Below are 16,679 nucleotides of genomic sequence, written 5' to 3'. Positions count from 1 at the left end.
TTATAAAAATGAATACCCACACCTGAAGTAAACTGAATGTGCTCATAATCGATAATCAATATAATTGTGCACTGGTGGCATTGATACCAATGTGAAAAGGGGAATAATTAGTATTAAAAATGGATTTGTTTTACATGGTTTGCATGGGACAATTTTTTTATTTTATTTTATTTGAAGTATCATCAAATTACAAACATTTAAGGCACATTTGTGATGCAAAGATTGAAAATGTTGAATCAGCTACTAGCAAGCCAATGAAAAGAAAAAGAACAGAGAATAACAATGTGAGGGATTCCAGTTAAAATGTCAGCCTTTCACCGGCAGGCCTTTCTCTCCTGGTCCCTTATCTTCAAGCATAATTTTTCACCTCATAACTATTACATATGGAACAACAAGGACATTTTATTTAAACATAAATCCCTTTTTAATAACATTGTACATGTGGCTCAATTATTCAACAGGAATGGTCTCCTCTATTCGTATAAGTATGAGTTTTTATCTGAATATAATATTCCTGTATCACCTGCAGATTTTGCCAGAGTTTTTGGAGCAATCCCATCTGGACAAGCCAGCTCTCCCTGTTATCCTTGTCAGACACCCCAATAGGTAAAGCTTGTCTGGCCGGCAACCATGGGAAAAACTCCTGTTTAAAAGGGATGCCACCACAGTTCCATACGTGATCTCATACTGGAACAATTTTATGGAGGACACCGACTGGAAGAAGATTTGGCTCTTACCCAACCGATACCTGTTAACTAATAAAGTGAGAGAAATTTCATTTAAGATTATTCATAAATGTTATCCATCCAGTGACCACATTGTAAAAAGATTTTAAAAAGACATTGATGTGAATTGTACTTTCTGTTCATGCTGAAACTGTGACCCATTTGTTTTGGCTCTGCCCTATTGTGCAAAAACTATGGAGTGATATTTGTAATTTTGTTGCTATCAATGTTGATGGTGATTTTATTTTGTTTTGGAGGAATGTGCTGTTTGGGCTCCAAGGAAAAAGCTAACATAACTTTTATTATCAACCTTATTATTTTAATGGCAAAATTTCATATTCACAAATGTAAGTTCATTAAAAAAAAAACCTTCCTTTACTGCTTTTAACGGTGAGCTCAAGCAATACATAACCTCCATCAAATTTTCAAACAACCAGAAAGCGATCAAGACTATCAATATATGTGAAAACTTGAAAATTTTGTTGTAAACTTTTAAATTCCCTCTGGCGTATAATATAAATGTGCTTTATTAATAGCATTTTACCATGAGAAACTGTGTTTGTATTGTGAAACAAAGTTTTGAATTAAACAAAATGAAATAAAATAAAATAAAATAAATGTGAGGGTCTTATTCTAGAAGGATAAATAAATCCAATAAAGAAAAGAGACTCTGGGCATTTTTGTTAGTCATGTAGTACAAGGATTTTTTATTTTATTTTTTTGTATATTTTGAGTTCATTCCTCCATGCACAACATGGGACAAGTTGTTGTGTCGAATCTGAGCCTGATCGAGACTTCACCTACGTCACATTTATAAACAAAATTTACCTCATTGACAAATCCACGGTCTGTGTGTGACAGCAGCGTCAACTTGGCCGCTGTTGTTTCTCTTTGAATATCTGCTGCTTCACTTCAGCACCACACAACAGGATAAAGATAATTAACAGTTTTTTTTTTATTATTATTATTATTATTATTGGAGCTGCTGCAGCTGCGTAAACCGAGCCGCAGTTGTTATTACTTTTCTTTTTTTCCCCCCCTTTTCTTTTTAAAAGCCGCTCTCTCCACCACAGCTGCTCTGGAGGGGGGGACGCGGGGGGCGGAGTGTCTGCAGGCTGCTGCGCCGATTGGGGCGCTCGATCGGGGGAAGAGACCAGAGATGGCGTGCTTGTTGGAGGCCCCTCTCCGCATCAGTGTGCTGTCTGTGAGTGTCTGTCGCTGCTCCCATGCTTTTTTCCCTAGACAACTGTTAGACAAGTGTCGCGGTGTGAGATTTAAACGCCACGTTGCCTTGACTCCCACCGGTGGGGTTTAAACCAGTCAAACTGTGCAGGTTTCTGTCTGTTGTTCTTGTTGTTAGCCTGCGAGCTAACAACTTCACAGGGCTTTTTTGCTTGCAACATGTAGCAGCGGTGGAGCCTACGTAGCTGCTGGTGCGAACGTTTTATACTCCGGCTCACCTTGCGCGGGCGGGGACATTCCTAAAAAACATGTGGGAGAGGAAGCGCGTCATTTTAATTTATTTATATATTATTATTTTAAATAATAATAAGATAAAATAAAAATAATTAGCACTGATTGGATGTTTTCAAGCTCTAAAATATGTTATGCATTTTGTAGTAATCAGTGTAGTCTATGTGATGTGCAGATATACCCACTTAAAATGCATTAAAGCAGAAGTAAGCGGAATATTTGTGTTAAAATAAGTCTTAAATAGTTATATCTTCCGACACACGGGTCTGTCAGTCACTCTGCTCTGCTGTAAGCCAAGGAGAAAACTTTCCTTGTATCCTACAACCTTTATCCAATGAGGAGAGAGAACGGCGGGTACATTCCTAAAAAAACATGTGGAAGAGGAAGTGCGTGGTTCTGAATACGTTAGGCATCTCCTTTTATTTCATTTATATATTATTATTTTTTTAAATTAAATTAAATAGAAAGAAGAAGCACTGATTGGATGTTTCAAGTTCTAAAGTAGGCATATGTTATGCATTTCGTAGTAATCAGTGGTGTAGTCTATGTGATATGCAGGTATATTTTATACTGTATGCAGTCTATGAGGTATACCCACTTAAAATGCATCAATATTTCACTCAAGTATTATTTCACTACTTATTATTCAGGTTCAGGTTATTTTATTGATACCCAAGGGTAAACTAGTTTTGCAGTCAAGAGTCGAAACAAGCAACAGAAATCGAACAATCAGAATCAGAATCAGAATATTCACCAACGTTATACCTAATACAACAAAACTATATAACTATATAACTGTAGTCAATGTCAGGGTGAGAAAGTTACATAAGAGTCCAGAGGCATAATGTTGTTGAAATTGCACATTTTCCTCAAGATATTTCAAATTGTGCATAATATGTGTTTTAAAAGGATAGTTTATTTAATGTAAAACATCTTAATGATGTACTTCTTTGCTCTAAAACTAAGGAAAATGTTTATAGTTGCGTTGTATGTGGGCCCTGAACTAAAATGAGTTTGACATGACTTAGACTTCACCACTGGTAATCTCACAAGTCGTGGGAAAATGCCAATTTGTCACCTGTAGTTTCATGAAAATAGGTATTGAATGTCAAAAGATGGAGCTCCTGTCTTTTTTGCAGTACAAGGAAAGCCAAACGAGTCTCTGTCGATCGATGCGTCCTGCTTTTCCACAAAAAACAATGTTGCTGAATCCCCCAAGGAAAAAAAAGGAAGCATTTATTAGGAAACGTGTGTATGTACTGTATATATTGTTTCCTTTTTATTCCCATTTAGGTGCATTATAATGAGTGTAATAGGTCTTTGTTTGTCTGATTCCATTCAATGGAAATTACAAGTATGTTACATACTGCCAACAACTGTATTGCAAGTTGAGGCCTACCTTTATTATCACACTATATTATAAAATAAACTATTTTATCCTTTAAAAAAAAAAAGGGGGAGGGAAAAAGTGATTAGTGCCCGCCCGCCGCCGTCGGTGTGTAAGGTAAACAAAACCGAGCGCCCCCAGTAGCTGTCAGTGTCACATTCGGAATGAGTTAGCAGCTAACTGCTAAGTGACAGTGCTGCTGTCACCACTGAAACAGCCCAAACACGTTTTCTTTTTAAAAAACGCTAAACACAGAGTGAAAAAACACAGTTACAGGACCGAGCTTTATATCCCAACTGTTTAATCTCACTCACTCGCTCCTCGTCGCTGCAGTTAGACAATTAATGACAGTAGCAAACACTACTGTTGCTACGGCTAGCTGCTAGCTAACCACTAGTTAGCATACGGTGAAGTGAAGCTAGCGAGGCTACCACCGCTCAATGGAAACGAGCTCTGTCAGCAGCGTAAAGTCCAGGAAATAGTTAGTATGTTGTTTTTAATTTATCCCATCAGGTGACGGAGGCCTACAGGTGTATCTGGGTCAAAGTTAGCATCAAACTGGCTGCAGGAAACCAGCTTACTCAGGATCACACTAGTGAAACGCCCCCACGCCAGGTCCATGCAGAAAGAGCACTGCTGCAGAATAGACCCTCTATGTATGATATCTTGGTATTTTTTGTCTTGTAATAGACCATAATTACCCCCCTTTTTTGATCATGAGAAGTCCAAGTTGTGCTATATGTGCTGTAGCTACAGTGGCATCATGCAAAAGTTTGTCCCCTTCCCCCTGGTTTAAAATGCCTGTTAATGTGAACAGTTCATCAAGTGGAAGATGAAATGATCTCCAAAAGGGTTAAAGTTACAGATGACACATTCCCTTTACATTTTAAACTATATTTTTTCCGTCTTCATCTGTTACATTTTCAAAACAACAGAAAAGGAAAAGGGCCCCCTGCCCTGCATAGAGTAAAGTGTAAATATCTTGTCTGATACCTTGGTCAAAGTTATCCGAGTTTCCCATTCTTTTGCAGGCTGCTGCGTTGTTATCCTTTTTCACTCTGAAACTGTAGAAAACTACATGGAAAACATCGAAAAAGAGTGTTTCATGTTCAACTTCATGTCTTTTGGAGATCATTGAGAGACATTGGCCCAATCGTTTGCATGATGATGCCACTGTGCTATCATGCACATTCAAGCTAAACACAATAGAGAGCCTTTAGCGGAAGCAGGAAGTAACGTCGCTCATGGGACCTAAACTCGGAAAAACTCTCCATGTAGGCTAAGTGAACGGGAGTCAAACTTTTATTTCGTGATCCGATTGAATTGTGTCATGAGAAAAAAATATGACCTCTATCTGTTTAAAACATCACGTTTCATGCCAAAAAATCAGCAGTTTGTTGTAAAACGGCAACAGAAGAATGTATTTAGTGTGACGACGCTGTAGGACTACAGATCTGGTGTCCCACAAAAAATACCTCACTAACTACGCAGCTTGTAGTCTTTCTGGTAACGGATTCTTCTGAGTTTTATTCTACAATAGTTTTACAACAAACTGCTGATTTCTCTTCATGAAACGTGATTTTTTAAACAGGTAGAGGTCAGAGAGTTTTATCATCACACAATTCAATCACATTAGAAAGAAAACTTTGACTCCCGTTCACTTACATGGAGACTTTTTCCGAGTTGAGGTCCCATGGCGACGTTAAAGGCCCCATGGCATGAAAAATGTGAATGTGGTTATTTTTTGGTGCTTGGGGAGGTCTCTAGGCCACGTATATACTGCCCCATGCATCAAACTGCTCATAAACGGAGAAACACACACCGCCCATTTGTAGGAACTGTCTCTTTAAGACGAGCAGATAGCACTTCCTCCTTTCTGTGATGTCACACACAAGGTAACTCCGCCCACCGTGACCAGTTTTTTTTTTTTCCTTTTTGTTTTTTCAATTTTTATGAATGCAACTTAGGTTTCAGTTACTTGCCTGTGATTGGCCCGACCACATGCCACTCAAAAACAGTCAGCCAATCAGAGGAGAGGTTCTCATTCTCTCTTCTGATTGGCCAAATGACCTGTGCCTGCTAGAGCTCCAGAAAGAGGCAACAGAAAGGGGCAGTAGAAACGATATTAAAACCCTCCTGTTGTCCTTCTGGGCCAAATTGACCCAACCTGTTCCCTTCCTTCCTTCCTTCCTTCCTTCCTTCCTTCCTTCCTTCCTTCCTTGACCTAATCTGTTCCTTCTCTCCATTTTTCTTTCCTTCCCTTTTCCCTTCGTCCTGACTTTCTTCCTTCCTCTTTTGATCTAATTGACCCATTCTGTTCCCTCCCTCCATATTTCTTTCCTTCCTTTTTACTTCCTTCTTTCAACAATCCTTTTTCCGTAATTCCTTCCCTCCCTTCGTACCTACTTCTTCCTTCCTTTTTGACCCAATCTTTTCATCTATCTTACCTTCCTTTTTCCCTTCCTTCTTTCCTCCCATCTCTCCCTTTGTCCTTCCTGCCATCCTTCCTTCGTCCTTCCTTCCCTGAGGACAACAGGAGGGTTAAGCAGATCACAGGTACTCAAAACCAATGATACATCTTGTTATAGAGATATCAGCAGGTAAATAAACCCAGAGAAAAGTGCACAGCATGGGGCCTTTAATTCCTGCTTCTGCTTAGATCTCTCTACGAGCACATGTCCGAGTGGTGGTTTGGTTTCCCAACAGACCGGGAAAAGGCAGTCGACTCGATCCCATGCAGGTTCAGAATGTGCCGAGCGCCTCGCCAGCACCGTGTTTTGGCGCCAGCAGGCCGGTCGTATCACCAGCGTGTAGTCAGTCAGTCGAGTTGGATTCACTCAGAAGGTTCTGGTTAAAGTCGTCTGACTGTGATATAAACAAAGTTTCCCGGGGTGTCACGTTCAGCCACCGCCGGGCGCCACATGTAACAGCTGTTGAAGGATCCTGGTGCCATGGATGATGCTGCTGTATGTGTCGAGCAATTTAAAAACACTAGTTAAATTATCAAATATCTGCTGGTTTTTTTTCTTCTAATATTTGGTCATCTGGATATAATCCTAACTATAGAGGAGTATGTAGCAGTATGTTGGTTTTTTATCAATCATAAAAGGTCATAAAGTATGCATTTACTCGCTCGAGCGTGGAAATTGTCATGTTAGTGGTTTTTAGTCTCTAATAATGTGTCTGTCTGTCTGTCTGTCTGTCTGTCCCCTTTGTCCTCATGCAGGAGGTCACTGCCACCAGTCGCCATTATGTTGACAGACTGTTCGACCCCGACCCACAGAAAGTCCTGCAGGGAGTCATGTAAGTTCACACACACACACACACACACACACACACACACACACACACACACACACACACACACACTCACTCACCTGTACACACTCTTTTTTTTTTATCCTTAATGCAGATACACAGACTTTTGCACTGATTCTTTTGACAGTAAATATTAACAACTTGACCCTTTTTGCAGCTGATATGAGCCAGAGAGTGGACTTTATTCAGTCGGTTTTTTCTTTTTTTATTATGATGGAAACTGACATACTTTATTTGAATAAAGGCCACACTCCTCTTCCTCTTTTTCTTTCTCTTTTTCTTCCTCCCAGCTGGTGTTGCTGTAAAATGTCTTTCCCAGGTTGTTGATTAGATCGTCTAATAGAATCTCTCGCTCTTTGACTTCTATCACACGCGGTGGAAAAAACATTACTCATGATATTGGTGTTGTGACCTCTGTGTTTACATGTTGCACTGCCTTTCATCTCCAAATGCATTTGACTGTCCAGTGTGACTCCCCAATCCGACGACTCTCACTCTCTGTCTCAACTGCAGTGACCTGGACTCTGTCTGACTATTGCATCGTTATTTTTAACTTGTGAGGAGTGTAGCTCTGGTTACGGCCGCTCCACCGGCCCAGCAGCACCTGACTGACTGACTGACTGACTGACTCGACGGCCTGCTGCAGCTGTACTTTTCCACTCGCCTCGCTCGCTCACCTGCTATTTGATATCGTCTGGGGCGCTTGCAGAGCAGAGCAGAGCAGTGCAGAGCCGGGGGGGAAAAGGCTGCAAAGGCTGCATGGGAGGGAGGAAAAAGAAGAAAATGCAGTGAACACAAGCAAACAGGCTCTTTCTGTGTGTGTGGTGGTGTGACCTCTGTCTGTCTGCTGACCACACACATCTCTGGACACTTCCACTACTATCAGATAAACTTATATTATATATTATATACACTGACTGCCCGTCCAAAGAAATAGAAAAGAAAAAAAGTCACCAATTCAATGGATTTAAAGGGATAGTTCAACATTTTGGCAAACTGGCCCATTGCCATAATCCCTATAGTCATAGCAGTAGGTTCATTACCTTTTTAATTGTCGGTGCAAGCTGTTTTTAGAACGGCGGAGCAGAGCCGTGAGCTGCTTAGAGCTACGCTACGGAGGCTCATTATGGGATTTCTTGGGTTTCTCTCATCATCAAACTCATCAAATACACAATCCAACAACTCCACAACGCTCTGGTGGACAAGTTGTGACCTGCACATTCACCACGCTATGAGATAATAACACAACGTTACCAGACAGAGTTGTTTTAGAGGGAAATTCAGAGACTGCTTGATGAAAAACTGTCCCTGAAGGCAACGTGCATCAGCTGTTTTGCATGAATTTCCCTCTAAAACAACTCTGTCTGGTAACGTTGTGTTATTATCTCATAGCGTGGTGAATGTGCAGGTCACAACTTGTCCACCAGAGCGTTGTGGAGTTGTTGGATTGTGTATTTGATGAGTTTGATGAGGGAAACCAAGAAGTTCCACTCGCCTTCGTAGCGTAGCTCTGAGCAGCTCACGGCTCTGCTCCGCCGTTCTAAAAATAACAAACCTACTGCTATGACTATATGGATTATGGCAATGGGCCAATTTGCCAAAATGTTGAACTATCCCTTCACCACGCTATGAGATAATCATATAACATTATGTAACATTATGACACATGAAGCAACTACTTTCTCTTTTGAAATCCCTCCGCCCAGCAGCCGTGTCTGGAATGTAGTTCCGGCTGCATTTCCCTCTAAAACAACTCTGTCTCGTAATGTTACATGGTTATTTCATACATGAATGAAAAGAAAATGTGAATATTTGCCTGGCAAGTCGATTTACGCCCCTAAATCTTCTGCTTGTGCTCCTAAATTATTAAGTTAGGGGGGTCGCTGTGCTCCTGGTAAAAAAAACGTGAGTCTGGAGCTCTGAGTTAGCTGGAAAAACTCAGGATTTAGTGTCGTGTTTTCCAATGAAGTGCTCACAACTAGACCTGAAGTTAGTCAGATTGACCTCTGACCTTGACCCCTGTGTCTGCCTCCACAGTGACATGAAGAACGCCGTCATAGGAAACAACAAGCAGAAGGCCAATCTGATCGTCCTCGGAGCCGTGCCCAGGTACAGACCCCCCCCCTCTCTCTCTCCTCTCCTCTCCAGTCTTCATCCAGTCTTCATCCAGTCTTCACTCTGGGGAGTCACGTGACATTTCCAGTACACAGGAGTCTTATGTGAAGCTAAATTCAGCCTCTACTACGTCTGTGTTGTTGCTGCTGCTGCTTTTATTCCACTTGAAAGGAATCTGACCTGGTCCATTTGTGCAAAAAAGAACAAAAAAATATATAAAAAATACAAAAATAGAATAATAGTTCAATATAAATAAGGAAGATACTATTGTAAAAGAGTATGTACACGATATAAAGAGTTTGTTGAAGCGTAATGGACCAACCTGGTGCAGCTGGACGATGGGGCGATATTCAGATTTTAGTGTGAGTGAGTGGTCGTTGTTGCTTTTCTCCTTCTCTTGACAATCTGAATATGATGATGTTTGTTGGTCCATTTATATCTAGAGTATATGATTTTGTAGTCCAGGGCGTCTCCGTAGCAACACAACACAGCACAAACCCCGACCTGCAGCCGCGGCGATGTGGACATTGACCTTGTTGATATACAGTGATTTATATAAACTAGTGCAGCTCTGTTGTCTGGTTACACACACAGAGGAGAGGGAAAGAGGCACAATGCAGAGTTGTGTAGAAGCTCTGCGTGTCACCGTATAGAAATATACATCATATACATCATATAGGGCTGTCAATGAATGGCAGAAATGAGGTTCGAATATTGCCTCTTAAAAAACACAGATATTCGAATAAAAATCAAATTTCTATTTTTTCATATTTTCTCCAAAAATCAATTCAAAGAGATGGACTTTATAGCGGTAGAGCCTGTATTTATTATCAGCGCATGTCAAACACGTTTTGAACAGCTTACATTACACAAAACAAATTGTACGGCTCGCACGAGGCAGACATTCGCGCGCGAGGCAGACATTCATTGCAGTGCACTGCAAAAACTCAAAGTCTTTCCAAGAATATTTGTCTCATTTCTTGTCAAAATGTCTCAATTTTAGTCAAAACTCTCTAATCTCTTTCCACTTAAAATAAGACTCATCACCTAAAAATTAACTTGTTTTTAGATCATTTTTTACTTGTTTCAAACTCATTTTCAATTGAAATAAGTAGAAAAATCTGCCAATGAAAGCAGGTTTTTTTGTGCTTGTAATAAGAAAGAAAAACTTGCTCCACTGTCAGATTTTTCTACTTATTTCAAGTGAAAATATGCTTGAAAGAAGTAAAAAGTGTCTAAAACAAGCTACTTTTGAATGTGATAAGTCTTATTTTAAGTATAATGAGATTTGTTTTGACTAGAAATGACATTTTGACCAGAAATAAGACAAATATTCTTGGTAAGATTTTGAGTTTTTGCAGTGTGTGATTTTTCCTGTAGCCTACATTCGTTTCTGTTTCAATTTGCCAATGTGTTGACACATTTTTTTAAAGAAAATTATTTTTTATAAATTGTTAATATTCAAATATCATATTTTAATATTCAGATTTCATTTTTATCACTATAATTTGAATATACAGTACATTCGAATTTCAAATATTCATTGACAGTCCTAATACATATAGATGAGCTGTATATGTGTTACTATCAGTGAGAAGTGGTGTTACATGATGTTGCCTGCACTTAGCATGTTGTTGGGCTCTTTGCAGTGACCTTGCCTCATTGTGTGTGTGTGTTTGTTTGTGTGTGTGTGTGTTGTGTGTGTGTGTGTGTGTGTGTGTGTGTGTGTGTGTGTGTGTGCTCCACAGGTTACTGTACCTGCTGCAGCAGAGCTCGTCCAGTCTGGAGCTGCGGACCGAGTGCGCCGTGGTGCTGGGCAGCCTGGCCATGGGCACCGAGAACAACATCAAGTCCCTGGTGGACTGTCACATCATCCCCGCCCTGCTGCAAGGTAGCACACACACACACACACACACACACACACACACACACACACACACACACACTCCCACACATGCAAATACTGCAGACAGTCAGTGCGTTTAACATGCAACAGGAAAAATAGAATAGTTGACAGAAACATGTCCTCCTTCTCCTCACCACTAGGTGGAGATAGGAGTCCTTTTAACAGGTTAAAGGGACAGTTCCAACATTTAGTCAGATCCTCCTCTCACCACAATAACCCCTATAGTCGTAGCAGTAGGTTCATCATCACCTTTAATTATCGGTGCATGTTGTTTTGAGATCGGCGGGGCAGAGACGTGAGCTGCTCAGTGAACGGTACAGGTCAACCTGTCCCTCATCAAACTCATCAAATACACAATAACACAAAAACTCTACAACGCTCTGGTGGACAAGTTGTGACCTGCACATTCACCACACTATGAGATAATCATGTAACATTATGTAACATTACAACACATGAAGCATAAAACAACTCTGTCTCTAATTTTACATGATTATTATAGCAGGATCTGACTAAATGTTGAACTATCCCTTTAATATAGACCACTTTCCTGTTTACTTTTCTGTCACCTAGTAAAAAAACTGGATATAAATAACTTCTAGTTCTCAGCTACAGTTCCTGACCAGATGCGCCGGTCTTGGCTAAAAATATAAACAAATGACTCAGGTCGAGTTTTTTTTTTATATATATATATATATTTTGGGGGGGGGTTTTGCCTTTAATGGACAGGAGAGACAGGAAATGGGAGGCAGAGAGGGGGGGAATGACACACAGTATAGGGCCGCTCGATGCGGGATTCGAACCGGGGCCACACTGTGTGAAATGCACTACTGTTGTGAAGCGTGTTCACATGCATTGTCCAGTTCCAGTCAGATTGAGGCGAATACATAAATGCAGAAGAAAGCCAGTTTTAGTCCAGTCATTTTCACCACTTTAAATTTCAAGATGACTGCAATTTTTCAAGAATCCGTCGCTGTGGGAAGCGCTCGTTTTACATGGCAGCCTAAGCTAACCCTAGCTCATTAAAGCTACAGTTGGTATTGGTAAGTTGACGAAAGTGAAAAGTAAACTCTGTGACTTGGTCTGAAATTTCAAGACAATACACAGGTCCCTTTATGAACCTCTGGAGTCAACTCATTCCAGTTTTCATGCCGGTACCACCACAGCACCTTTATATACTGTATACATGTGCCGTCAAAACGGTGGAATTTATACAAATTTATGCAAATGTGCTCATGTTAACAAAGAATTTCAAAAAACTTGTAATACATTTTTTGTTTGTCTAAATGTAAGTAATCAACTCAGTAATTTTCATGGAGATATCTAAAGGTTAAAAATTTTACCCTATTCACGTGAGAAAAATAATTAATAGGCGTATGAATGGGATATATTTGGGTCTTCTTCTAAACTTTCCCTAATGGGATTCTCCGGGGATTTTTTTCCCTCACTCAGGACATGGTGAGGACACAAAATCAGTTGAGTTTGCTTCTGTTGCAATTTGTTCAACGTTGACCCCTTTTTTGGCTTAAAATTACTGGACTATTTCCAATCTCATCATCTTCAATCAGATTGTGTTTCATTCGGTTTTTCAGTGGGATCTGCAGAAGTCTGGTCTGAGTGGGACTAACACGTTACCATGCACTTCAGTTATAGTCCAGTTACAGTCGGTTTAATGCCATAATTCATTTATTTTCAGCCGTCATGTAAAGGTGCTGTCCTCCTTGTGTCCTGTGTGTCTGCAGGTCTGTTGTGTCCAGACCTGGTCTTCATCGAAGCCTGTCTCCGATGCCTCAGGACGGTCTTCATCAGCCCCGTCACGCCCGTGCAGCTGCTCTACACTGTAGGTCGTCGTCCTGTTAGAAACACACGAGCAGCTACAGGACTGTAGACGCACACGACCACATCTGTTTATGTGTCTATCTGTTTATGTGTTGTTGTTGTTGTTGTTGTTTATCTCTTCCAGGACCCCACTGTGATCCCCCATCTCATGTCTCTACTGAGCCGCTCTCAGAGAACACAGGAGTACATCACACAGATCTTCTCCCACTGTTGTAAGGTATCTGTTGGTACACACACACACACACACACACACACACACACACACACTGGGCGCTAGATAGATACATACATACATATACATAGATACATAGACAGACTTAATTGATCCCAAGCTGGGAAATTACAGGAAGAACGGAGGGAAGGAAGGAAGGAAGAAAGGAAGGAAGGAAGGAAGGAAGAAAGGAAGGAAGGAAGGAAGGAAGGAAGGAAGGAAGGAAGGAAGGAAGGAAGGAAGGAAGGAGGGAGGGAAAGATGGGAGTAAAGAGGAAGCGGAAAAGGAGGGAGGGAACAAATTGGGTCAAGAAGGATAGATAGATAGATAGATAGATAGATAGATAGATAGATAGATAGATAGATAGATAGATAGATAGATAGATAGATAGATAGATAGATAGATAGATAGATAGATAGATACTTTATTTATACTTTATTGATCCCAAGCTGGGAAGTTACAGGAAGGACATAAAGAAAGAAAGAAGGAAGGAAGGAAGGAAGGATGAAGGGAAAGATGGGAGGAAAGGGGAAGGGGGAAAAGGAAGGAAGGAAGAAGTAAGGCAAAGGGAAAGAAGGAAGGAAGGATGAAGGGAAAGAAGGAAGGACAAAGGGAAAGATGGGAGGAAAGAGGAAGGGGAAAAAGAAGGAGAGATAGAAGGAGGGAGGGAACAGATTGGGTCAAAAAGGAAGGAAGAAGTAAGGACGAAGGGAAGGAAGGAAGTGAGGGAAAAAGGATTGTAGAAAGATGGAGAGAGGGAACAGATTCGTTCAAGGGAGGAAGAAAAAGGAAGGGAGAAGAGAAAGAGGGGAGGAAAGAAGGAAGGGGAAAAGGAAGGAAAGAAAGATGGAGGGAGGGAGGGAACAGATCAGGTCAATTGGATCAAAAGAGGAAGGAAGAAGAAATGAGGACAAAGCGAAGGAAGGAAAGAAGGGAGAAGGGAAGGAAAGGAGGAAGAGGAGGTTTTAATCTCGTTGCTGACAGGATGTGTGTGTCGTCCTCAGACCCCGGAGCACCAGACGGTTCTGTTCAACCACGGAGCGATCCAGACCATCGCCCCGCTGCTCATCTCCCCCTCATACAAGGTAAACCACTGAGACACAGTCCAGACTGTTGTATATGTTATATGTTTATTATATATTAGGGGTGGGAGAAAAAATCGATTCACATATATATCGCAATATCTTTTTTGACGATTTTTTTTTTCAAAAATCGATTTTATTTTTTTTGAAAAACAATTTTTTTTGTTGACATTTTTTAAATATTGTGCAATGTGCATTTGTTCACCTTTTTTACATACAGAGAGTCCAGGTTTTGAAAAGGGTTTAAGTTCACTTTATAATGGAGTATGTTAATTTATAGGCTCCTACAGTATTTGTGTGCAGATAAATGTTAAAAATGCTAAAGACTAAAAATCGAGAGAATCGGCAATATCGTAGAATCGCAATTTAAATCGAATCGCCATCCAAAAAATCGTAGAAGAATCTAATCGGGAGAAAAGCGAATCGTCCCAGCCCTATTATTTATGTGCATATTATATAATTATATACATTATATATTATATTAAATATGTTTCTCCTCCTCTCCCGTCCGGTCCAGGTCCGGATGCAGGCGTTAAAGTGTTTCTCTGTCCTGGCCTACGAGAACACTCAGGTCTCCATGACACTGGTGAATGGTGAGTCCTCCTCTTCCTCTTCCTCTTCCTCTTCCTCTTCCTCTTCCTCCTCCTCCCCCTTTTCCTCCTCCTCCTCCTCCCCCTTCTTCCTCCCCCTCTTCCCTCCCTTCCTCCCTCTTCCTCTTCTTCTTCCTCCCTCTTCCTCATCTTTCTCCTTCTACTCTTTTTTCCTCTTCCTCCTCTTCTTCCTCCTCCTCTTTTTTCTCTTCCTCCTCCTCTTCTTCCTCCCTCTTCCTCCTCCTCTTGCTTCTTCTTCCTCCTCCTCCTCCTCTTGCTCTTCTTCTTCCTCCCTCTTTCTCCTCCTCCTCCTCCTCTTCCTCCTCCTCCTTTTCCTCTTATCCTCTTCTCTCCTTCTCCTCCTCCTCCTCCTCCTCTTCCTTCTTCCTCTCCTTCTTCTTCTCCTTCTTCCTCCTCCTCAACCTCCTTCTTCAGTTCCTCCTCTTCCTCCCCCTCTTCCCTCCCTTCCTTCCTCTTCTTCTTCCTCCCTCTCCCTCCTCCTCCTCTTTTTTCTCTTTCTCCTCCTCCCTCCTCCTCCTCCTCCTCCTCCTCCTCCTCCTCCTCCTCCTCCTCCTCTTCATCTCTCTCTCTCTCTCTCTGTCTCTCCAGTGCTGGTGGAAGGGGAGCTGCTCTCTCAGGTATTTGTCAGAATGATGCAAAGGGATCAACCCATAGAAATGCAGCTAACAGCAGCCAAATGGTGAGTCGCTTTAAAACCCCTCATGAATTATTGATAATTAAAGACACATATATATATATATACAGTATATTATATATATGTATATTATACATCTATACAGAGCTGTGTACCTTCTCCTCTAACGCACCGTCTTCTGTCCCAGTTTAACGTACATGTGTCGAGCTGGTGCCATCAGGACGGACGACAGCTGTATCGTCCTAAAGGTCAGACCCGTGTGAGACCTCACACTGCAAAAACTCAATATCTTACCAAGAATATTTGTCTTATTTCAAGTCAAAATGTCATTTCTAGTCAAAACGAATCAAATTATACTCAAAATAAGACTCATCACATTAAAAAGTAGCTTATTTTTAGACACTTTTTTACTTCTTTCAAGCAGATTTTCACTTGAAATAAGTAGAAAAATCTGATAGTGGAGCAAGTTTTTCTTCCTTATTACAAGCACAAAAAACCTGCTTTCACTGGCAGATTTTTCTACTTATTTCAAGTGAAAATTAGTTTGAAACAAGTGAAAATGATCTAAAAACAAGTTAATTTTTAGGTGATGAGTCTTATTTAAAGTGGAAAGAGATTAGTTTTGACTAGAAATGAGACATTTTGACAAGAAATAAGACAAATATTCTTGGAAAGATTTTGAGTTTTTGCAGTGCAGCGCCTCTGCCTGATGCAATGTCATCAGTATTATATTATATTATATTTATACGGTGTATATATGACGTGTGCAGACGCTGCCGTGCCTGGTGCGGATGTGCAGTAAGGAGCACCTGCTGGAGGAGCGGGTGGAGGGAGCGGAGACGCTGGCCTACCTGATGGAGCCCGACGTGGAGCTGCAGAGGATCGCCAGCACCACCGACCACCTGGTGGCCATGTTGGCCGACTACTTCAAGTACCCCAGCTCCGTGTCGGCCATCACCGACATCAAGAGGGTGGGTCATGGCATGTTGTTTTACTGAAGTAAAGGTCAACATGTGTGTGAAAGAATAAAAATATAGGACCCTATGATTTCCACTAGGGCTGGGAATCTTTTACTATCTCACGATTCGATTCGATTCTGACTTTTTGGGGCTATGATTCAATTCAAAATCGATTTTCGATTCAAAACGATTTGATTCCTAATAGGGATGTCACAATTACTTGTTTTCACAATTAATCGTGGTATTAAACGCCACAATTAATTGATCGTAAAGATTCCTAAATACCGTCACTTCCCAAATAAGATGATGTTGGAACCTTATCGGCTGATGTGTGCAAAAATAAAGGTGAATGCTCAGATACTGGTACATTTAACTAACCTAACACTGAATCGGTAGGAATTTAAATGTTAGTGTGTCAT

General features: G+C 40.9%; 1 protein-coding gene across 1 annotated transcript in view; it reads left to right on the top strand.

The window, feature by feature from the left end:
* The first annotated feature begins 1,556 nt into the window (after nucleotides 1-1,556).
* armc8 (armadillo repeat containing 8) overlaps nucleotides 1,557-16,679 on the top strand; it is a 29,946-nt gene continuing 14,823 nt past the window's right edge. Inside the window, exons 1-11 of the mRNA XM_085765153.1 lie at nucleotides 1,557-1,929; nucleotides 6,812-6,888; nucleotides 8,941-9,012; nucleotides 10,767-10,909; nucleotides 12,667-12,764; nucleotides 12,888-12,980; nucleotides 13,979-14,059; nucleotides 14,574-14,649; nucleotides 15,256-15,346; nucleotides 15,489-15,549; nucleotides 16,072-16,272. Coding sequence (XP_085621279.1) covers nucleotides 1,885-1,929; nucleotides 6,812-6,888; nucleotides 8,941-9,012; nucleotides 10,767-10,909; nucleotides 12,667-12,764; nucleotides 12,888-12,980; nucleotides 13,979-14,059; nucleotides 14,574-14,649; nucleotides 15,256-15,346; nucleotides 15,489-15,549; nucleotides 16,072-16,272 — 1,038 coding nt within the window. The 5' untranslated portion in view covers nucleotides 1,557-1,884. The remainder of the gene's footprint in view (nucleotides 1,930-6,811; nucleotides 6,889-8,940; nucleotides 9,013-10,766; nucleotides 10,910-12,666; nucleotides 12,765-12,887; nucleotides 12,981-13,978; nucleotides 14,060-14,573; nucleotides 14,650-15,255; nucleotides 15,347-15,488; nucleotides 15,550-16,071; nucleotides 16,273-16,679) is intronic.

This window comes from Trachurus japonicus, chromosome 21 (genome assembly GCF_045865225.1).
Source record: "Trachurus japonicus isolate A0001 chromosome 21, Traja_1.0".
NCBI classification, from domain to species: Eukaryota; Metazoa; Chordata; class Actinopteri; order Carangiformes; family Carangidae; genus Trachurus; species Trachurus japonicus.
This window is presented reverse-complemented; position numbering and strand designations above follow the sequence as displayed.